Source organism: Mustelus asterias, unplaced genomic scaffold, assembly GCF_964213995.1.
Source record: "Mustelus asterias unplaced genomic scaffold, sMusAst1.hap1.1 HAP1_SCAFFOLD_3340, whole genome shotgun sequence".
In the NCBI taxonomy this organism is placed as follows: domain Eukaryota; kingdom Metazoa; phylum Chordata; class Chondrichthyes; order Carcharhiniformes; family Triakidae; genus Mustelus; species Mustelus asterias.
Window position 1 is genome coordinate 11,662 of NW_027593285.1, and position 23,509 is coordinate 35,170.

Below are 23,509 nucleotides of genomic sequence, written 5' to 3' on the forward strand. Positions count from 1 at the left end.
CTCCTGCAGAGTAGAGATTCTCTGATTTGATGAATTGCGCAGCAGGCTCAAGGGCCGAATGGCCCACGACTGCTCCTATTTTCTATGTTTCTATATGCAGGTCTAACTTCCACCCTGAAAGCAGGTATTTAAAAGTGTCCTTGAGGAGGGGAGGGGATCTAAATACAGAGTGTGGCTGTGTTACACACACACACTCACAAACACACATTAACATGCGCACTCACTCACATACACACACACACACACACACACACACATACACTCACAAACTCACTCACACACTCACTCACAAACACACTCACATTCACACACTCATTAACACGCGCACTCACTCACACTCAACACACACACACTCACTTACATTCTCACACACTCAAACACGCACTCACTCACAAACACACACACTCATTAACACACACACACTCACACTTACAAACATGCACTCACTCACTCACAAACACACACTTACACACTCAAAGTCACAAACACACACTCAGTCACAAACACACTCACTCACACACACTTATGCTCACACTCTCATCCATACTTACTCACACACTCACTCATACTTACACATATACACACACACACTCATACATTCACTCACACAGTTATTCACACACACACACTCAGTGTTAGTGCTACATATATGAGAGTTGGTGCTACATGTATATGTCAGTGTTAGTGCTACATATACATGTGACAGTATTAGTGATATATATGTGTGATATATAATTGTTAGCGCTTTAAATATATGACAGTGTTAGTGCTATATATATATTTATCTGGCAGTGTTAGAAGCTGGTTGAGTTTCAGTTCTGACTTTCCTTTAAAACGTAAGCGCTCAAGCAGAATAGAAAGTGAAACTGAAACTTATCCCGGGTCTGAGCTGTGATTGCCAAGCTTGACTGCTCCCCACTCACACAGTACACACACTCTCACTGCCACACTCAGCACCAGCTCGCTCGTCCAGGCAAGGAAACAGCACTGAAGGTACAATTCTGTCCCTCCTTTGAGCAGCATGGCATCCTCTTCCTGCTCCCCATCCCTGTCCTCCTCCAGCCTGCAGGCTGACCTGACCTGCTCGGTGTGCCTGGATTATTTCCAGGACCCGGTGCTGACCCGCTGCGAGCACACCTTCTGCCGCCGTTGCCTGATGGAGTTCTGGGGCCAGCAGCGGCGCAACCTGTGTCCCGTCTGCCGCAAGGTGTGTCCAACCGGGCAGCTGCTGAAGAACCGGGCGCTGGCGGGGGTCCTGGACTCGCTGCGCCGGAGGGAGGACCCGCAGCTCTGCCCGCTGCACCGCCAGGACCGCAGCCTCTACTGCCAACAAGACCAGGAGCTCATCTGCTGGCAGTGCCGGGATAGCTCACCGCACCGGAGCCACCGGGTGGTAGCCATCGAGGAAGCCATGGCTCAGTACAAGGTGAGCAGAGTGTGTGTGTGTTCATCTCCACCCCCCAAAAAAAATCACTGGGAAAAATCACCAATATATCCAGTGGGGGGATGCAGGAGAAACTTCCTTTAGCCAGAGAGTGGGGAGAATTTGGGGGGAATCTTTGCCCAGAAAGTGGGGAGAATTTGGGGGGATCTTTGCCCAGAAAGTGGTGAGAATTTGGGGGGATCTTTGCCCAGAAAGTGGTGAGAATTTGGGGGGATCTTTGCCCAGAAAGTGGTGAGAATTTGGGGGGATCTTTGCCCAGAAAGTGGTGAGAATTTGGGGGGATCTTTGCCCAGAAAGTGGTGCGAATTTGGGGGGATCTTTGCCCAGAAAGTGGGGAGAATTTGGGGGGATCTTTGCCCAGAAAGTGGTGAGAATTTGGGGGGATCTTTGCCCAGAAAGTGGGGAGAATTTGGGGAATATTCACCCAGAAACTGGTGAGAATTTGGTGGGGAGTAGTGGATGGGGAATCAGACCACCCGGTCGGTCCAGTTCTTGATGCATTCAGGAGGAAAAGTTTAAGACACGGGCCAATTTTGGGACACGTGACCCTCTTAAATACCTCAATCCACCCCCCCCCCCCCCCCAATACCCGCCTGGTGGGCTTTGCAAGACGACAGACCAGGTGCTGGTAAAATTGGGATTCAAACGAGCAGCTTGTTTCTTTTTCTGGGGGCTGGTGCTGACATGATGGGCTGAATGGCCTTTCTCTCTGCAGCATGGTCTTTCTGTGGCTCCTGTGCCCCTTGCCTGACGGAACATCTTACCCACCACACCTTTGACATTAGCAATCGAGTCTCAGCCCGTAATGTAATGCATTTTCTGTAATGTGGGGGTGGGGAGTTTCAGATTTCCCCGTTCACAGAACCGCAGAATTGTTGCGAGGTAGAAAGTGGCCCATTCGGCCCATTGTGTCTGTACCGGCACTCGGAATGAGCATTATGACTTAGTGCCATTCCCCTGCCTTTTCCCTGTACATTGTTTCTATTCAAATAATTATCTAATGCCCTCTCAAATGTCTTGATTGAGACAGTGCAGTCCAGACCCCAACCACTCGCTGTGTAAAGGGAGTACTGACAAACCTCACATCTGAGTGGCCCATCTGTAAGTTGAAGGTTATTCACCCTTTCCTCTGAACTCCTCCGTTAGAGGACACACAGTTTCACTTTGCCCACTCTTGGCGGTCCCAATACATTGTCATAAACACCTCAATTAGATAATGCCTTAATCATCTTCCAAATTCAAAGGGCGTCTATGTAAATCTGTCCTTGTATCTTTCATAGAAGTGTTGTGGGAAAATCACCACTCGGAGTCAGATTTAAAGATTCAACATGCAGTTTATCAGACAAAGCTTTGGGAGAAGCGCTGCGCTCTCTGCAGTGCTCGCAGTCACCTTCTCAATTTTAAAATGGCAGCTGGGCTTCTTTTATACTTTTCAAAGAGTCGACAAGTACAGACATTAGCAGTTATCACATCGTTAGCCGATTATGCCCCCCTATCAATGACTGATCTCGTTAACAAAACTCATTATTTCGGTTCTGCTTTATCTTAAGCTAAGGTGATCCTCTGGACCTCAAGGTCTGGTTTATTTCCTGTACTAATTAGACAATGTAAGAAGTTTAACAACACCAGTTGAAGTCCAACAGGTTTATTTGGTAGCAAAAGCCACACAAACTTTCGGAGCTCCAAGCCCCTAGAAGAAGCCCCTTCTAGGGGCTTGGAGCTCCGAAAGCTTGTGTGGCTTTTGCTACCAAATAAACCTGTTGGACTTTAACCTGGTGTTGTTAAACTTCTTACTGTGTTTACCCCAGTCCAACGCCAGCATCTCCACATCCTAATTAGACAATAACAGGATTTAGCTCGTTGTGCAATGTCTATGCCTAAGTCCGCACATCTTAATGTCTTTCCACAGAGTCCATTTTGTACCAGGTAACCATCTTGTATCTTTTAATTTCGGGATTCTCCCTAGCAGCGTTTCACTTCTACTCCAACAGAAGATACAAGGGTTATCTAATTGTAATTTAAGCTTATCCTGCGTATCGTTCTGGTGAATGGAAGTAGGCGAGAGGTGGAGAGGAATGGGATGGGGGGGGGGGGTGCAAAAAGGAATTGAAAGATTTACACGCAGATGAGGTAAAGCGAGATGGGGGGGTGGGACAAGGTGATCAGTCAAGTGTGTTTACCATTCTGTAAACTGTGCCCAGCTTTATTTAACCTCAGTAAATGCACCGCAACTTCATTTCCATCTTGGGCTTGAGGACGTTCGGAGCTGTGAAAGAAAGAAGGAGGCACAAAACAGCAACTGGGGAAACAGGAACTCTGGGGCTGTGGCTGAGGGTGGGGAATGAGGAAGATGTTCGAGATGGAGCGTAGCAGGACTACCGTTAGTTAAGGGTACCGCTTAAACGGTGGGACAGGTTCGAGAGGCCATATGGAATCATAGAATCCTACAGTGCAGAAGGAGTCCATTCGGCCAATCGAGTCTCCACCGACCACAATCCCATCCTCGCCCTATCCCCACAACCCCATGCATTTACCCTAGCTAGACCCCCGACACTAAGGGACAATTTAGCATGGCCAATTCATCTAACCCGCACATCTTTGGACTATCAAAAATCCTATTGCTCATACCGTCTTCCACTCAGCCGCAACATCTGCCCTCGTCGAATTACATTAAGTTCCATGGCTTTTAATTTAAAAAAACCCTGATTGAGATTGAGCAGTTTAGGCCTATATTCTCTGGAGTTTAGAAAAATTAAAGATCCAATTGAGGTATACAAGATGATAAAAGGTATTGACAAAGTAGAAAATACGTTCTCACCCTGGGCTACAATCATTGATGGGGTAGGACACCAAGAGCTAATTCCCCAACCCCCACTCCCAAGTACAGAAACAGCAAATGTGCCGAATAATAAAATTAACCCCTCCTGGACAATCCAGGTTCTTACTTTCGTGGGACGTGATAGCCACTAGCTAGTGATCATTTTTCATGTAAGAGCTTATACAATGAGTCTTGACAGTCCACTCGAACTCTGTGAATTAAGCCTAGTCTATGATCCAGCCCTCACCCAAATCCACAGATATAGCTATCCAGGAATCACTGGAATATATCCTGTGACTATCCCCATGGATACACTGGCACGGTAGCACAGTGGTTAGCACTGCTGCTTCACAGCTCCAGGGACCTGGGTTCGATTCCCAGCTTGGGTCACTGTCTGTGTGGAGTTTGCACATTCTCCTCGTGTCTGCGTGGGTTTCCTCCGGGTGCTCTGGTTTCCTCCCACACTCCAAAGATGTGTGGGTTAGGTTGATTGGCCAGGTTAAAAATTGCCCCTTAGAGTCCTGAGATGCGTAGGTTAGAGGGATTAGCAGGTAAATATGTGGGTGTAGGGCCTGGATGGGATTGTGGTCGGTGCAGACTCGATGGGCCGAATGGCCTCCTTCTGCACTGTAGGGTTTCTATTTCTATAATCTGGGATCGAAGTGATTGTAGCATTTTATTATTAGAGTGAGGTTTAACCTGGTTGATTCCTTCAAACCCACTGTTCATGTAGCCGAATCTTCAAGCCTCTATTAAATTGAACTATTCCTTCAGCGGCTTACCTTTTTAACAATCCGCCAACCCCGTATTTCTGTCTCGGTGTGACTCGGTTTGCCTCCATGGTTGTTCTCTGCTTCCATCCTCAGCGCACTTCTTTTCCCCATCTTGTACCCAGCTCAGACTTTTGAATCGGTGTCATGAATTCCGTTTGCATTCATTCTGCCAACTCTCAATACCCTGAAGAACTTTACAGCCGATCCAGCACTTTTTTTAATAAAAAGTGTGGTCGCTGTTGGAAAGTCGTACAGTGCAAAAATATTGCTAATACAGAGAGCGTATGGGTCAAGACAAAGAGGCCAGTGTTTGATATTTACACTGAACAGAGCCATTCAGGTGGGGTTTGTACTCCACACTTCCAACTCTTGTTTGAACTCTCTTCTGTGTTCGCCACTCACTGCATCGCTTTCTGTGCACCTCTCTCTCTCTGTGTCTCTCTCCCTGTATCTCTACTCATCTACGTGTGTGTGCATGTCTCTCTCTCGCTCTGTATCTCTCTCTCTTTGTGTATCTCTTCTGTATGTGTGTCCCTCTGTACCTCTCCTGTGTATGTCTGCCTCTGTCCTCTCTGTATCTCTTGTGTGTCTCTCTCTGTCTGTAACTGTCTTTCTCTCTGCGTGTCACTTTCTTTCTCCATCTCTCCTTGTTTCTGTGCATGTGTGTGTCTCTACTGTGTGTGTGTCTTGCTTTCTGTATCTCTCCTGTGTATGTCTGCCTCTCTGTATCTCGTGTGTGTGTGTCTCTGTCTACGACTGTCTTTTTCTCTGTGTCTGTTTCTCTCTCTCTTGTTTCTGTGCATGTGTGTGTGTCTGTCTCCTTCTGTTCCTGTGTGTGTCTCTCGCTCTCTGTATCCCTCCTGTCTATGTCTGTTTTTCTCTCTCCCTGTATCCTTGGTGTGTGTCTTTTTGTGTGTGTGTGTGTGTTTTTCTCTCTCTATGAATGTCTTTCTCTCTCCTTTCTTTGTTTCTGTGTATATGTTTCTCTCTCTCTCTCTCCTGTGTGTCATAGAAGTCATAGAATGCCTACAGTGCAGAAGGAGGCCATTCGGCCCATCAAGCCCACACTGACAACAATCCCACCCAGGCCCTATTCCTGTAACCCCAAATAATTACTCTGCTAACCGCCCCCCCCCCATACTAAGGGCAAAATTTTACAAGATTTTTTCGAAGTGTGTATATATCTGTGTGTGTGTCTCTCTCTCTCCCTGTTCGCCCCCCGCCCTCTCTCTTTCTGTGATCCTCTCTCTCACTTGTGGCAGAGAATTCACTGCCTCTGCCCCCACCGGACAATACTTTTTGCAGCTCTTGCTCTCAATCTACCTGCCGCCCCCTGTAGGTCTCCCTGCTGACGTGTCCTGAGCTCTAGAATTACCTCCTGACCTCTCGAGCTCTTTTTATCCAAGATACCCCTTAAAACCCACTGATCCCTTTGACCAAACTGTGGGAATTTTTCCGTAAGCGGCTCAGTGTCAGATCCGGTGTCAAAGTGCTGCTGCAGATTGCCTTGGGGATGTTTAATTATGCTGACGGCACTACGTTAAGACAAGTTGTTGCATTGGAAAGGACGGCAGAATAAAACTGAAAGAGTATTCCACATATAAATAGAAAGAACACCGAAAGGCTTTTGTGGAGTTATTATTCTGAAAAGCATATAAGAATGGCATAAACTTTACAGATTATATGATCGGGTGACAAAGTGAAATTAAATTTCTGAAGAGAACAGATGCTAAAGAAAGACTAAAATAAATAGAATGATAATGATATTAATATATTTACTTTAATTTCTGCCGCTAAAATGTAAGTATGGGAATGATCGCAATGTTGTCCGATGTTGAATAAATGCAATGACTTTTTTAAAATAGGTGCTCTTGCCTGTGTCAGAAGGTTCCGGATTAAGTCCCCAAAGAGTCCAAAATTGAGATGAATGCTCCAGTGCAGCACTGAGGGAGTGCAGTTATAGAATTCCAATAGTGCAGAAAGAGGCTATTTGACCCATGGAGTCTGCACTGACTCTGACAGAGTATCTTACCCAGGAACCCCACCCTATGCTCGTAAACCCATGCATTTACCCCACCAGTCACGTTAACCTACACATCTTGGGGCAATTTACCATGGCCAATCCACCTAACCTGCACATCTTTTGGACTGTGGGAGGAAACTGGAGCAGCCGGAGGAAACCCACGCAGACACGGGGAGAACGTGCAGACTCAGCACAGGCAGTGACCCAAGGCCGGAATGGGACCCGTGTCCCTGGCGCTGTGAGGTATCAGTGCTAACCACCGTGCCACCAATATATAAAAATAAATCAGAGCTCAGCATTCTGGAGTATTTGCTCAGCAGAACTTTCCACTCAGGAGCACATTTTGTAAAAATGTTGTCCCTCAGTGTCCAAGGATGTGTAGGTTGGGGGAATTAGCGGGGTAAATATGTGGGGCTACTGGGATTTGACCTGGGTGGGATGTTCTGTCAGAGAGCTGGTGCAGAGTGGATGGGCCGAATGGCCTCTTTCTGTACTGTCGGGATTCTGTGAATCACTGCAGGGTGCTCAGACGTGAGGTATGGATGGGGCAAGGGTGCTCTGTGTCCCTCAGTATTCCGATGTCAGGCCCTCTTTCCCAAATGGGACCATGTTGGCCACGCACCAGATAATCCCTTCCGTTGCGTTCGCTCCGGCGCATTAACATTCCCCTTGAAGCTGGTCCCCCTCATTCACTAACATTTCCACACAGTTCCCCTTCCTTTGTTATTCGCCTCAGTACTGCCGTGGGTAAAAGGGTTGCCGTGGCGATAGGGAAAGTGCGTTTGCCGAGCTGTTTGAGACGTCTCTTCGCACATTTTCCAGCAGGGAGGGAGGAATGAAACCAGGGCTAGAGAAAAATTAAATTAGGAGATCAGGCTGTATACGGAATGCTTGTCTTCTCCTGCTTGCCGGGAGTTCAAGGGTGATCTGACTGATGGTGAAAGATGGTGAAACGATTTGATAGTTTCACCCTACCTGGCTATTCTGTTCGCGGTGTCGAGGGGTGGTGCTGCAGCACGGTGGCACAGTGGTTAGCATTGCTGCCTCACAGCACCAGGGACCCAGGTTCGATTCCCGGCTTGGGTCACTGTCTGTGTGGAGTTTGCATATTCTGTCCTTAACTGCGTGGGTTTCCTCCCACGATCCAAAGATGTGTGGGTTGGTGCATTGGTCGTGCTAAATTGCCCCTTAGTGTCCTGGGATGTGTAAGTGTGGACACCATTGAAAATGGGGGAGGGGTCCTTACTCTGACTGACGTGGGCTGTCACATGACAAAAAACAGAAGTGACTGAGCACAATATAAAGCTGTGGAATCAAAGACCATTGAACTGGTAAAAAACAAAGCAAGCGCAAGTGAGGGGGTCATGACAGAAACAGAGTGTTGGAGAAATCCAGTCGGTCTGTCAGACCTACTGAATTTTTCCAATATTTTCTCCTTTTGTTTTAAATTCCAGCATCAGCAGTATTATGTCTTTAGTGGGCGGCACGGTGATTACCACAGTGCCGAGGACCCTAGGTTCAATTCCCGGCTTGGGTCACTGTCTGTAAGACGTGCCGAGTTATATACATTGGCCGTGCTAAATTCTCCCTCAGTGTACCTGAACAGGTGCCGGAGTGTGGCGACTAGGGGACTTTCACAGTAACTTCATTGCAGTGTTAATGTAAGCCTTCTTCTGATATTGATAAATAAACTTCACTTTAAGTGGTCCTAATTTTAAAAATTGCAGCTTGGCTGGTAGATTTTTGTTTGGCAAGGGTGTGAAGGATCCTGGAACCAGCATGGGTAGATGCACTGAGGATGCACAGCAACCAGGATCTAACTGAATGACAGAACAGGCTGAAAGGGCCGAATGGCCTCATCCTGGTTCCTATTTTAAAAGTCACGTGAGCAGGAGTGGGTACGCAGGTCAATTCTTGTTTCTCCCCCTCCCAAGTGAAGGGGCCCTGTAGGCAATTATGGCAACGTACTCCAAATGGAAAGGAGCCACCCAGTCCCCGAAGGGGGAAAGGACAGTGTCTGACCCACTGTCCCACCCAGTCCCAGAGGGGGAAAGGACAGTGTCTGACCCACTGTCCCACCCAGTCCCAGAGGGGGGAAAGGACAGTGTCTGACCCACTGTCCCACCCAGCCCCAGAGGGGGAAAGGACAGTGTCTGACCCACTGTCCCACCCAGTCCCAGAGGGGGAAAGGACAGTGTCTGACCCACTGTCCCACCCAGTCCCAGAGGGGGAAAGGACAGTGTCTGACCCACTGTCCCACCCAGTCCCAGAGGGGGAAAGGACAGTGTCTGACCCACTGTCCCACCCAGTCCCAGAGGGGGAAAGGACAGTGTCTGACCCACTGTCCCACCCAGTCCCAGAGGGGGAAAGGACAGTGTCTGACTCACTGTCCCACCCAGTCCCAGAGGGGGGAAAGGACAATGTCTGACCCACTGTCCCACCCAGTCCCAGAGGGAGAAAGGACAGTGTCTGACCCACTGTCCCACCCAGTCCCAGAGGGGGAAAGGACAGTGTCTGACCCACTGTCCCACCCAGTCCCAGAGGGGGAAAGGACAGTGTCTGACCCACTGTCCCACCCAGTCCCAGAGGGGGAAAGGACAGTGTCTGACCCACTGTCCCACCCAGTCCCAGAGGGGGAAAGGACAGTGTCTGACCCACTGACCCACCAGTCCCAGAGGGGGTAAAAGACAGTGACCAAATTCTTGTTGAGAATTATTTGGAGCCATCACAGTGGAAAGATGCCAGGAGATAAAAGAAGCTTCTTCTCTGTTTTTTTCAGGAGGAAATTGAAAGTGCGCTGAAGTCACTTCAGGAAAGAAGAACCAAATGCGAAGGACTGAAAACAAAATCAGAGAAGTACACGGCAAGGTTACAGGTAAGCGAATGTGTGCTGCAGTGAGGAGTCAGCAGAGGGAGCCTCACACTGGGCAATCTGCAGTTGTGGAAACACAGCAGACCTCAATTGCGAGTCTGCAGCTATTTAATTAATCTATTAATGTTGTGAGCTTAATTGCATGCCTTTCATTTAATTAAATCCTTCTTCACAAATGTATCCTCACTGCTGTTTAAAAACTAACTGCTGTCTCATAATCTTGCTGTAATCACTCATAATTAGCTTTATTAATTAATTTATACTCTCTGAGCACAACTACTTCCTTCCCCTGAAGGTGCTGACTTCCACTGGACCCCAGTTCCATTAATGTCATTCCCCCTCTGCTCTGTTACCCTTTCAGCCCTGATTCTTTATGTATCTTGAAGGATATTAGGCTACGTGTGTGCTGCACTGTCGGATGGTCAGTGCTGAGGGAGTGCTGCACTGTGGGATGGTCAGTACTGAGGGAGTGCTGCACTGTCAGAGGGTTGGTACTGAGGGACTGCCATACTGTCAGAGGGTCAGTACTGAGGGAGTGCCGCACTGTCAGAGGGTCAGTACTGAGGGAGTGCCGCACTGTCAGAGGGTCGGTACTGAGGGAGCGCCACACTGTCAGAGGGTCAGTGCTGAGGGAGTGCCGCACTGTCAGAGGATCAGTACTGAGGGAGTGCTGCACTGCCAGAGGGTCAGTCCTGAGGGAGTGCCGCACTGTCAGCGGGTTAGTACTGAGGGATGCCGCACTGTCAGAGGGTCAGTCCTGAGGGAGTGCTGCACTGTCAGAGGGTCAGTCCTGAGGGAGTGCTGCACTGTCAGAGGGTCAGTACTGAGGGAGTGCCGCACTGTCAGAGGGTCAGTACTAAGGGAGTGCTGCACTGTCAGAGGGTCAGTCCTGAGGGAGTGCCGCACTGTCAGAGGGTCAGTACTGAGGGAGTGCTGCACTGTCAGAGGGTCAGTCCTGAGGGAGTGCTGCATTGTCAGAGGGTCAGTCCTGAGGGAGTGCTGAGTGTACACGAGGAACTGGTGTTTAATACGGGGCACATAGAACCATAGAATCCCGACAGTGCAGAAGGAGGCCTTTTGGCCCATCGAGTCTGCACTGACTATGAACGAGTATCTTACCTAGGCCTATCCCCTTGCCCTATTCCTGTAACCCCACTATGGCTAATCCAGCTGAACTACAGATCTTGGGACATTAAGGGACAATCCAGCATGGCTAAATCCACCTAACCAGCACATCTTTCGGAGTGTGGGAGGAAAGCCGGGCACACGGAGGAACACACGCAGACACGGGGAGAACGTGCAAACTCCACACAGACAGTGACCCAAGGCTACAATTGAACCCGGGTCCCTGGCACTGTGAGGCAGCCGTGTTCACAATGTTGACAGACCAACACCAAGGGTCTTATTCTCATTTTGGATGGAGAGTGGATAATGGGAGATGGTGCAATTGGCCTACATGTTGAAGTGATTTCAGGAAATGTAGCCGTCACGGGAGGAAGCTAATTCAATATCGCCTGTCGTACTACCTCACCCAAAGTTTCAAATCCCGAGACCTGCGAAGGGCTGCAAGGAGCAACGTGGGAGGGAGTCGAGCAATGAGTGTGTGAGGGGACGCAGCGCGGAGAGCGGTTTTGCATGCACGATTGTCCTGCTGCTGTGTCAATGGCAAATTAACTTGCTGTTCCACTTTGTGTGGTGTCTCTGGCAGGACTGGGCCCAGCAGACAGAGTGTCAGATCAAGAACACCTTCCGGAAGCTCCACGTTTACCTGAACGATGAGGAGAGCTACCTGATACAGCAGGTGAGGCAGGAGGAGCGAGACTCCAGCTCAAAGCTGCAGAACATGACCGAGGAGGTGTTCCAGGAGTTCAGGTCCCTGCGTAACAACATCCACGAAATCGAGAGGCAGATGAAAGATGGTGTCCTCAACCTGAAGGTAAGGTCCGTCCGGGATGCGTGAGGGAAATCTGCGGGTCTGGTCGCCACACACTATAGGAAGGATGTGATTACACTGGAGAGGGTGCAGAGGAGATTCACCAGGATGTTGCCTGGGCTGGAGCGATTCAGCTATGAAGAGAGGCTGGTTAGGCTGGGGTTGTTCTCCTTAGAGCAGAGAAGGGGAAAATTAATCATAGAATCCCAGCAGTGTAGAAGGAGGCCATTCGGCCCATCCAGTCTGCACCTCCCACAATCCCATCCAGGCCCCATTCCCGTAACCCCACATATTTACCCTGCTAATCCCCTGACTCTCGGGTCAATTTAAGCATGGCCAATCAACCTAACACACACATCTTTGGAGTGTGGGAGGAAACCGGAGCACCCGGAGGAAACCCACGCAGACACAGGAAGAATGTGCAAACTCCACACAGACAGTGACCCAAGGCTGGAATCGAACCGGGTCCCTGGTGCTGTGAGGCAGTGGTGCTAACCACTGTGCCGCCATCAAGGTGAACATAATTATAAGGGACAGAGATAGGGTAGATAGGAAGATATTTTTCCCCTTAGTAGAGGGGTCAGTAACCAGGGGGCACGGATTTAAGGTCAGGGGCAGCAGATTTCCAGGGGATTTGAGGAAAAACGTTTCACCCAGAGGGTGGTGGGAATCTGGAACTCGCTGCCTGAAAGGGTGGGAGAGGCAGAAACCCTCACAACATTTAAGAAGCATTTAGATGAGCATACAAGGCTACAGAGTAAGTACTGGAAAATGGGATTAGAATAGATAGAATAAATGGCTTGCAGAAACATGATGGGCAGAAGGGCCTTTTTTCTGCAGTGTAAAACTCTGTGACATGTCTCTTTGAAAGTTTCAGCACTGGGTTGGGATATTCACAGCAGCCCTCGCCAATCTCTACACTCCCGAAAAGTCCACAAGTGGGACTGGAACAAATATTTACTTCGGAGAAGGTGAAAGGTTTCTCAGAATAATAGCAGGGAGCGGCGGGAGGGAAACAGATGGGCCTGCAGAGACATGTCAAGAAACGGCCAAGGAATTGCAGATATCCTTAATGACTTCCTTTGCTGCCGTGTTTGGGAATGAATCTGAGAGTTACAAAAAGAGTCAGTGGAGAGAAAGATATCAGATTCCGCCAGGTTGCATGATCGCTAGACATCGGCCAATACATTTTAAAGTGTATTTATTAGTGTGACAAGTAGGCTTACATTAACACTGCAATGAAGGTACTGTGAAAATCCCCTAGTCACCACGCTCCGGCGCCTGTTCGGATACACTGAGGGATAATTTAGCATGGCCAATGCACCTACATCAGGTGAGTGAGGACTTGTGTCAAGTCCTCACTCACCTGATGAAGGAGCAGTGCTCCGAAAGCTTGTGCTGCCAAATAAACCAGTTGGACTTTAACCTGGTGTTGTGAGACTTCTTACTGTGCTTACCCCACTCCAACGCCGGCATCTCCACATCAATGCACCTAACCAGCACGTCTTTTTGGCCTGTGAGAGGAAATCGGAGGGTGAGAGGGGATCTCATAGAAACTTGTAAAATTCTAACAGGGTTAGACAGAGTAGATTCAGAAAGAATGTTCCCAATGGTGGGGGGGTCCAGAACTAGGGATCAGAGTTTGAGGATAAGGGGTAAACTTTTTAGAACTGAGGTGAGGAAAAATTTCTTCACCCAGAAGGTGGTGACTGTGTGGAATTCACTCCCACAGAATGTAGTTGAGGCCAAACTGTTGTGTGATTTCAAGAAGAAATTCGATATAAATCTTGGGGCTAAAGGAATCAAGGGGAAAGGAGGAATCAGGATATTTATAGAATCATAGAATCCCTACTGTTCAGAAGGAGGCCATTCAGCCCATTGAATCTGCACCGACCACAATCCCACCCAGGCCCCACTCCCGTAACCCCATATATTTACCCTACTAGTCCCCCTGACACTAGGATCAATTTCGCATCACAAATCCGCCTAACCCACACATCTTTGGAGTGTGGGAGGAAACCGGAGCACCCGGAGGAAACCCACGCAGACACGGGGAGAACGTGCAAACTCCACACAGACAGTGGCCCGAGGCTGGAATTGAATCCGGGTCCCTGACGCTGTGAGACAGCAGTACTAACCACTGGGCCACCATGCCGCCCCAATTTGAATTTGATGATCAGCCATGATCAAAATGAATGGCGGAGCAGGCTCGAAGGGCCGAAGGGCCTCCTCCTGCTTCTAGTCTATGTTTCTGTGAGTCGTACCCGAGGAACTTGCTGCCCCATAGTGTGGTGGAGCCTGAATCATTAAATGGAGATAGATATATAAACAAGTTAAAGGGATGTGGGGAATAGGTAGGGTTGTGGATTTGAGACCAGGGAGAACATAAGAACATAAGAAATAGGAGCAGGAGTAGGCCATCTGGACCTTCGAGCCTGCCCCGCCATTCAACAAGATCATGGCTGATCTGAAGCGAATCAGTTCCACTTACCTGCCTGCTCCCCATATCCCCTAATTCCCTTATCGATCAGAAAACTATCTACCCGTGATTTAAACATATTCAACGAGGAAGCCTCCACCACTTCAATGGGCAGAGAATTCCAGAGATTCACCACCCTCTGAGAGAAGAAGTTCCTCCTCAACTCTGTCCTAAACTGACCCCCCTTTATTTTGAGGCTGTGCCCTCTAGTTCTGGTTTCCCTTGTAAGTGGAAAGAATCTCTCCACCTCTACCCTATCCAGCCCCTTCATTATCTTATATGTCTCTATAAGATCACCCCTCATCCTTCTAAACTCCAATGAGTACAGACCCAATCTGTTTAATCTCTCCTCATAAGCTACACCCCTCATCTCCGGTATCAACCTGGTGAACCTTCTCTGCACTCCCTCCAAGGCCAATATATCCTTTCGCAAATAAGGGGACCAAAAAAATCATGATCTGATTGAATGGAGGAGTGGCCTTGAAGGGTTGAATTTGGCTACTTATGCTTCTAATTCCGAATATCTTATCCAGTGGCTGTGAAATTTTGGCACTGTTTTAAATAAAGGAATAAAAACAAAAACTGCTGGAAATTCTCAGTAGCTCAAGCAGCCTCTGCGGAAGAAACGGAGCTCGCGGCCCGGATTTTGGACCGTCCGCCATTGGCTGCCGGTGGAATCTTCCTGTCCCAACCGAGTCGAACGGTCGTTCAGCGTGTCTCACGCTCTGCGCCGCTGGGGGGAGATCCTGCCGGGAGGAAGGGCTGGAAAATTCCGCCCAGCGTTTCGGGTCGCGGCGACCTTTCACCTCTGATGAGTGTTAACCGCATTTCTCGGCACAGATACAGCCGGACCAACTGAACACTTTTTGTTTCAGATTTCCAGCATCTGCGGTATCTTTGGGTTTCATAACTGCGTCAAAGTGGAAGTCCTTTTTTCGAAATTATTATCGATCCTGTACAACTTCAAAACTTGGCCCCTTTGTAAAAAAAAAAATGGTCTTAGGCTCGGCTATCCTTCCCTATACGGCACTAACCGAGGACTTTTGGTTCTGTTTTTCAGGGTCTAAAGGACGTACAGGCAAGGTAAGCAAGCCACAGCCAACCGAAAGTCAATATAGAGAAGTGTGATGTGATGCGTTCTGGTTGGAAGCATGTGGAAAGACATGACCAAAATGGCACAATTTTAAAGATGTTCAGGGACAGAGAGAGAACTGGGGGGTGGAGCGGGGAGGGGGGGGGGGGGGGGGGAAAGGTGATTAGCTTTGACAAAGGGTCGTCTGGACTCGAAACGTCAGCTCTTTTCTCTCCTCACAGATGCTGCCAGACCTGTGGAGATTTCCCAGCATTTTCCCTTTTAGCTTCTAACAAGAACCATTTTGGCTTCTTCTGCAGTATTGTGACCACTTATGGGCACCACACTTTAGGAGGGATGTCAAGACCTTGGAGAGGGTGTGGAGGAGATTTAATACCTGGAACCAGGGGTTGAGGGACTTCACTTACGTGGAGAGTGCAGAAACTGAGGTAGTTCTCCTTGGAATAGAGAAGGTTATTTATTAAACCATTGGATGAGGGCATCGCTGGCTGGACCAGCATTCATTGCCCATCCCTAATTACCCCTTGTTCGGCCAGTTCAGTGAACCATATTGCTGTGTGTCTGGAGTCACACGTAGGCCAGACCGGGTAAGGATGGCAGATTTACTCTCCTCATTAGTGAACCAGATGGATTTTAACAACAATCAATAATCATGGTCATCATTAGACTTTTTAATTCTAGGTTTCTATTGAATTCAAATTTTGCCATCTGCTGGGGTGGGATTTGAACCCGGGTCCCAGAGAATTTCCCTGGGTCTTTAGATTACTAGTCCAGTGACAATACCACTGCGCCACGGCCTCTCCTGTGGACAATCAATGGAGGTGTTCACTATCGTGAAGGGTTCCGTACATAGGATTGCATAATGAGAGGTTGTTAACATTGGCAGAGGAGTTGGTAACTGCTGGGACGGTGTTTGTTCCAGAATGGTATGTCTTAAGGAAGTCTTCGTGGGTGGGGTGGTGGCGTAGTGGTGTTGTCACCTACACTCAGGGTAATCCTCTGGGGACCAGAGTTTGAATCCTACCGCGCCAGATGTTGAAATTCGAATTCAAATAAAAATCCGGAGTTAGGTCCAATGATGACCATGGAACCATTATTGCAAAACCCCATCTGGTTCACTAATGCCCCTGTAGGGAAGGAAACATCAGGGCGGCACAGTGGTTACACTGCTGCCTCACAGCACCAGGGACTCGGGTTCAATTCCGGCCTCGGGTCACTGTCAGTGTGGAGTTTGCACATTCTCCCCGTGTCTGCGTGGGTTTCCTCCGGGTGCTCCAGTTTCCTCCCACAGTCCAAAGACGTGCGGGTTAGGTGGATTGGCCATGCTAAATTGCCCCTAATGTCAGGGGAATTAGCAGGGTAAATATAAACAGGGTTACGGGAATAGGGCCTGGGTGGGATTGTGGTCGGTGCAGACTTGATGAGCCAAATGGCCTCCTGCACTGTAGGGGTGCTATGATTCTCTATGATTCTAGGTCCACAGCAATGTGGTTGGCTCTTAAATGCCTCCAGAAATGTCCCTGGGAAGCCACTCAGTTCAGGGGCAAATAGGATCGGGCAATAAACGCTGGCCCGGCCAGCGATCACACACATCCCATGAATAAAAATAAGGGGCAGAGGAGTGGCTAGAGACAGGTCAGAGGTTACGGGGGTCACTTGTCAGATGACAGGGCTGTAGGGCACCCGAGAGTAGTATGAGGACGGACATGCGAGCTATAGAGGCAGAATGTGTTTCACCAGACTACACCTGAGGCACAAAGGTGACACCCAACAGGTTTAGAAGAGCGATGGTCTTGTGTCAGGCGAGGGAAAGTGGATAAATGAGGGCCACGGTTGCAGTTTGGAGGGCGTGCGACTGGCGGGAGCTGACAGGATTGCTCTGCAATCACAGGCTGGATGGGAAGAATGGCCTCCTTCTGCAGTCTAATTGAAGAGGGCTGAATTGCCTGCTTTGCTCTCTGCGTTAACCCGCTGTTGGTTTGTCTTGCAGACTGGGCAGCACTCTACCCACGCCGGTGCTGATAATGCACAAGGTGCCCTTTGGGAAGTTCTCGGGACCCATGGAATACAGGGTGTGGAAAAAGCTGAGGAAGCTCCTGGATACAGGTAGGCGACACGGGAATGGCAACTGGCAGAAGCCCTGCAATTGTGCTACCGCTGCCTTTTTTGAGACAGACTGGTCATTTTGATTTGATTTGATTTATTATTGTCACATGTATTAGTATATCGTGAAAAGTATTGCTTCTTGTGCGCTAAATGACAAAGCATACCATTCATAGAGAAGGAAAGGAGAGAGTGCAGAACATAGTGTTACAGTCATAGCTAGGGTGCAGAGAAAGATCAACTTAATGCGAGGTAGGTCCATTCAAAAGTCTGACAGCAGCAGGGAAGAAGCTGTTCTTGAGTCGGTTGGTACGTGACCTCAGATTTTGTATCTTTTTCCTGACGGAAGAAGGTGGAAGAGAGAATGTCCGGGGTACATGAGGTCATTGATTATGCTGGCTGCTTTTCCGAGGCAGCGGGAAGTGTAGACAGAGTCAATGGATGGGAGGCTGGTTTGTGTGATGGACTGGGCTTCGTTCATGACCCTTTGTAGTTTCTTGCGTCCTTGGACTGAGCAGGAGCCGTACCAAGCTGTGCTACATCCGGAAAGTTCATTTGTTAATGAACGTACAAATTCGGAGTGGCCACTCAGTCCCTCAATTCAACTCCGCCACTCAGTAAGACCATGACTGATCTGACTGTGGTCTCCCTACTCCACTCGCACACTTACCCACTTCCGATAGCCTTTGACTCTCTTGTTAATCAAGAATCTATATACCTCAGTGGGACGTGAGTTCCAAAAGACTCATGACCCTCTGAGAGAAAAAAAAATTCCCCATCTCCGACTTCAATGGAGACTCCTTATTTTTAAACCTTGCCCCCTCATACTAATCTCTCCCACAAGGGGAAACATCCTCTCAGCATCCACCCTATCAAGTCCCCTCAGAATCTCATATAAAAGATCCCATGACACTATCCCATTGCCTTGGTGAATATTTACTTCTCAATCAACCCGGTGGCACAGTGGTTGGCACTGCTGCCCCACAGCGCCAGGGACCTGGGATCAATTCCGGCCTCGAGTGACTTGGCAGTGTGGAGTTTGCAAGTCCCCCCCATGTCTGCGAGGGTTTCCTCCGGGTGCTCCGGTTTCCTCCCACAGTCCAAAGATGTGCAGGTTAGGTGGATTTGCCGTGCTAAATTGCCCCTTGGTGTCTGACGATTTGTAGGTTAGGGGGATTAGCCATGGTAAATGTGCGTGGTTACGAGGATAGGGTGGCAGGGGGGGGAGCCTGGGTAAGATGCACTTTCGGAGAGTCAATGCTAACTCGATGGACCGAATGGTCTCCCTCTGCGCTGCAGGGATTCTATGGTTAGAGGGGCTGTCATTCTCAGTGTGAGGGGAATGGGGGAGGGGCTGTCATTCCCAGTGTGAGGGGATTGGGGGAGGGGCTGTCATTCCCAGTGTGAGGGGATTGGGGGAGGGGCTGTCATTCTCAGTGTGAGGGGAGAGGGGGAGGGGCTGTCATTCTCACACTGAGGTGACTGGGGGAGGGAGTCCCACACTCCTCCCTCTCTCTATAACCTCCTCCAATCCCCACACTGCTCCCTATCTCTGCAACCTCCTCCAGCCCCACATCCATCCCTATCTCTGGAGCCTCCTCCAGCCCCAGAACCCTCCCTCTCTCTGGAGCCTCCTCCAGCCCCACGCCCTTCCCTCTCTCTATAACCTCCTCCAACCCCTACACCAAAAATTAGAACGGGATGAAGGATTGATTTTGATCTGATTTGATTTATTGTCACATGTATTAACATACAGTGAAAAGGATTGTTTCTTGTGCACTGTACAGACAAAGCATACCATTCATAGAGAAGGAAAAGAGAGAGTGCAGAATGTAGTGCTACAGTCATAGCTAGGGTGTGGAGAAAGATCAACTTAATGCGAGGTAGAGAGAGAGAGAGCATTGTCGCCCAGTGTCAAGGTTTATCTGATCAGGCTCATGATGAATGTCGGCCTTTTTGTTTAACCCCCGTTAACAGGCACTAGGCCAATTCAGGTCACTGTTGTTGTTAAGAGAGGCTTCCTGCATTAGGAAAGGGATTGAGCAGATTAAGGAGGAGCTGTCTTTAACCGGCTTTCCGTCTCTCTCTCTCTCTCCCCGCAGTACCAGCCACCGTGACCTTGGATCCAGACACCGCCCACCCGAGCTTGGTCATCTCGCCGGAGGGCTGCTCGTTGCGGCTGGGAGAGGCCCAGGAGAGAGGCGGGACGTGCAGCAAGGTCAGCCTGGAGCCCTGCGTCCTGGCCTCCGAGGGTTACTCGAGCGGCTGCCACTACTGGGAGGTGGAGGTGTCGGGCGAGGGCTGGGCACTGGGAGTCGGCAGCCACTCGGCACTGAACCGCGGACGCCTGACCCTGGCGCCGCACAGTGGGAACTGGCCGCTCACCTTTCGCAACGGGGAGTATGAGTGCTTCTACCCGCTGCACACGCAGCCGGCCTCCAGCAAACCCAGTCGCATCGGCGTCTTCCTCAACTTGGAGCGCGGCTACCTGTCCTTCTACGACGCGGCGGACATGGCGCACATTTTCACAGTGCCCAGTAAAGGCTCTGAGCCGCTCTACCCTTGCTTCGTGCCCCCCTCGTCTGGTGAAACCATGTCCATCGCTCGCTCCGAGAACTGGGAGCCGCAGTGAGCCCGGACCCTCCTGCCCCCAGCCTGGGCAGGGCGGACAGGCAGGGCAGCACTGGCTCCTGGTTCAGTGGGGCGGGAGCTCAGCGATCCCTTAACTCTGTAGCTCCGGGCCTAATAGCCCGAGGTCAGCTACAGGTCATTCACTGTCAGTGACAGCGAGTTTCACAAAGATCAGCTGGCTCACTCCTTACACTAAAGTACCGTGACCAGTTTCCTCTGCCTGAGGTACACTACTTTAACCTGGTGTTGTTAAACTTCTTACTGTGAGGTACACTGGACACTGAGAAAAATCTCTCTTTCTCTCTCTCTCGGACTCTGACTCTCTCTCTCTTTGACTCTCTCTTTCTGACTCTCTCTTTCTCGCTGTCTGTGTATGTCTCTCTCTCTCTGACTCTATCTCTTTATCTCTCTCTTTATCTCTCCCTTTGTCTCTCTCTCTCTGACTCTCTTTGTCTCTCTCACTGTCTCTCTGTCTCTCCCTCTGTCTCTCTCTCTCTGACTCTCTCTCTCTGTCTCTGTGTCTCTCTCTCTGACTCTCTCTCTGACTCTCTTTGTCTCTCTCACTGTCTCTCTGTCTCTCCCTCTGTCTCTCTCTCTCTGACTCTCTCTCTCTGTCTCTGTGTCTCTCTCTCTGACTCTCTCTCTGACTCTCTTTGTCTCTCTCACTGTCTCTGTGTCTCTCTCTCTCTGACTCTCTTTGTCTCTCTCACTGTCTCTGTGTCTCTCTCTAACTCTGTCTCTCTCTCTCTCTTTGTCTCTCTCTTGTCGATCTCGCTCTGTGATTTGCTTTGTCTCTCTCTGACTCTGTGTGTGTCTCTCTCTCTCTCTGTTTCTCCCTCTCTCTGACTCTCTCTCTTTAACTCACTGACAAGGGGTCACAAGTTCAAGGTAAGGGGGGCAAGGTTCAATACAGATTTGCGGGGGACATATTTTACACAGAGGGTGGTGGGGGCCTGGAATGCACTGCCAAGCAAGGTGGTTGAGGCAGACATGCTAGGATCATTTAAGACTTATCTAGATAGCCACATGAACAGACTGGGAATAGAGGGATACAAACGGATGGTCTAGTTAGGAACACATGATCGGTGCAGGCTTGGAGGGCCGAAGGGCCTGTTCCTGTGCTGTATTGTTCTTTGACACTGTCTCGGAGTGTGAATGTCACTCTGTTTAAATTGTCTCTCTCTTGCTTTCTCTCTTTCTGCATTTATCCGTATATTTATTTATATATTTATCTGACAATATAGTTCGACAATATTCATCCCTCACTCGAAGTTGTTTGGATCTGACTAGTCTTTTAATGAATGGAGTTTATTTGAATCTGTGTCTCCATATCTGTATCTGGGCATTATTCTGCATTCCTCTATGCATCTGTTTTTCTATCTGTCACTCTCTATCGATCTCTCCATCGATTAGTCAATCTTTTCATTAGTATTCATTGTCTGTCTCTATCTTTCAATCTCAGTCAGGAACTGAATATGTTAAAGATCTTGCTCACGACATTACTCACTTCCTGTGACATATTGTTCTTTTATCAGCTTCCGCTTTGATTTCTCTGCTGATATCTGAGGCAGCCTGTGTCACACATCCTGTCGATGTGCAGAAAAACATCGTCACTGCCAGGAAACTGAATCCGTTTGACTTTCTCCCAATACCCCCGTCCCGCCCCCCCATCCATATTGCTTTCTCCCCCAACCCTTCCTCCCCCTCCACCCCTCCCTCCCCCTCCACCCCTCCCTCTCCACCTCTCCCTCCCTTCCCTTCTCTCTCTCCCTCCCCCTCTCTCTCTCCCTCCCCCTCTCTCTCTCTCCCTCCCCCTCTCTCTCTCTCCCTCCCCCTCTCTCTCTCTCCCTCCCCCTCTCTCTCTCCCTCCCCCTCTCTCTCCCTCCCCCTCTCTCTCCCTCCCCCTCTCTCCCTCCCCCCCCCCTCCCCCTCTCTCTCTCTCCCTCCCCCTCTCTCTCCCTCCCCCTCTCTCTCCCTCCCCCCTCTCTCCCTCCCCCCTCTCTCCCTCCCCCCTCTCTCCCTCCCCCCTGCCCCTCTCTCCCTCCCCCCTCTCTCCCTCCCCCCCTCTCTCCCTCCCCCCTCTCTCCCTCCCCCCTCTCTCCCTCCCCCCCTCTCTCCCTCCCCCCCCTCTCTCCCTCCCCCCCTCTCTCCCTCCCCCCTCTCTCCCTCCCCCCTCTCTCCCTCCCCCCCTCTCTCCCTCCCCCTCTCTCCCTCCCCCCTCTCTCCCTCCCCCCTCTCTCCCTCCCCCCTCTCTCCCTCCCCCCTCTCTCCCTCCCCCCTCTCTCCCTCCCCCTCTCTCCCTCCCCCCTCTCTCCCTCCCCCTCTCTCCCTCCCCCCTCACTCCCTCCCCCCTCTCTCCCTCTCCCCCTCTCTCTTCCTCCATTTCCCTCCCCCTCCACCTCTCTCTCCCCTCCACCTCTCTCCCCCTCCCTCCACCCCTCTCTCCCCTCCTTCCACCCCTCTCTCCCCCTCCCTCCACCCCTCTCTCCCCCTCCCTCCACCCCTCTCTCCCCCTCCCTCCACCCCTCTCTCCCCCTCCCTCCACCCCTCTCTCCCCCTCCCTCCACCTCCCTTTCTCTCTCTATTCCTCTCCCTCCCTCGGTCCCACTTTTTCCCCTCTCTCTCCCTCTAATCTTTACTCCCTTTTCACTATGGCATCTTTAATTTACCCCTCCCTCTCGCACTCTCCCCCACCCCCCCCTCCCCCCCTTTGCCAATCCCTCTCTGCGGAGAGATGGTGCCTTGCAGTGATATCACAGGATGAGTAACCGTGAGGTGCAGGTTAATGCTCTGGGACACGGGTTCAAATCCCATCTCAGCAGTAAATGGAATTTAAACTTAAATATAAAATCAAGTGAAGTGAAAAATAGTCTCGGTAATGATGATCACAAAACTGTCATTAATGTTTGTAACAACCTGTCGTTCCTGTAGGGATGAACGTGTATACAAACGTACAAATTAGGAGCAGGAGTAGGCCACTCGGCCCCTCGAGTCTGCTCCACCATTCTATACACTCATGGCTGATCTGATTGTAAACTCCACCCCACATTCCCGCTGACTCCACACCACCGCCCCCCCCCCCCCCCCGATAACCTTTCACTCCCTCGTTGATCGAGAATCTATCTCACTCTGACTTAAAAATCCGTCAAAGACTCTGCTTCCACTGCCTCTTGAGGAAGAGAGTTCCAGAAACTCACCACCCTCAGAGAAAGAAATTCTCCTGACCGCGTCAATCTTTCCTCGTAAGACAACCCACCCATTCCTGGTATTAGTCGAGTCTGGACGGCACAGTAGTTAACACTGCTGCCTCACAGCGTCAGGGATCCAGGTTCAATTCTGG

At 50.0% G+C, this 23,509-nt stretch overlaps 1 protein-coding gene across 2 annotated transcripts; it reads left to right on the top strand.

Annotated features, from left to right (window-relative positions):
- Positions 1-943: 943 nt before the first annotated feature.
- LOC144490472 (E3 ubiquitin-protein ligase TRIM39-like) lies at positions 944-21,864 on the top strand. 2 transcript variants are annotated; one of them, XR_013497261.1, is made up of 7 exons: positions 944-1,426; positions 9,838-9,933; positions 11,639-11,866; positions 15,403-15,425; positions 17,426-17,541; positions 19,641-20,394; positions 20,438-21,864. XR_013497261.1 is itself a non-coding variant. In XM_078208216.1 (6 exons), the coding sequence occupies exons 1-6, from the start codon at positions 1,022-1,024 to the stop codon at positions 20,168-20,170; spliced, it is 1,398 nt and encodes a 465-aa protein (XP_078064342.1). In that variant the 5' UTR covers positions 944-1,021; the 3' UTR covers positions 20,171-21,864. The 2 variants fall into 2 exon arrangements, 1 of the variants encoding a protein (XP_078064342.1); XM_078208216.1 differs by having other exon boundaries at positions 19,641-21,864.
- The last annotated feature ends 1,645 nt before the right edge of the window (positions 21,865-23,509 follow it).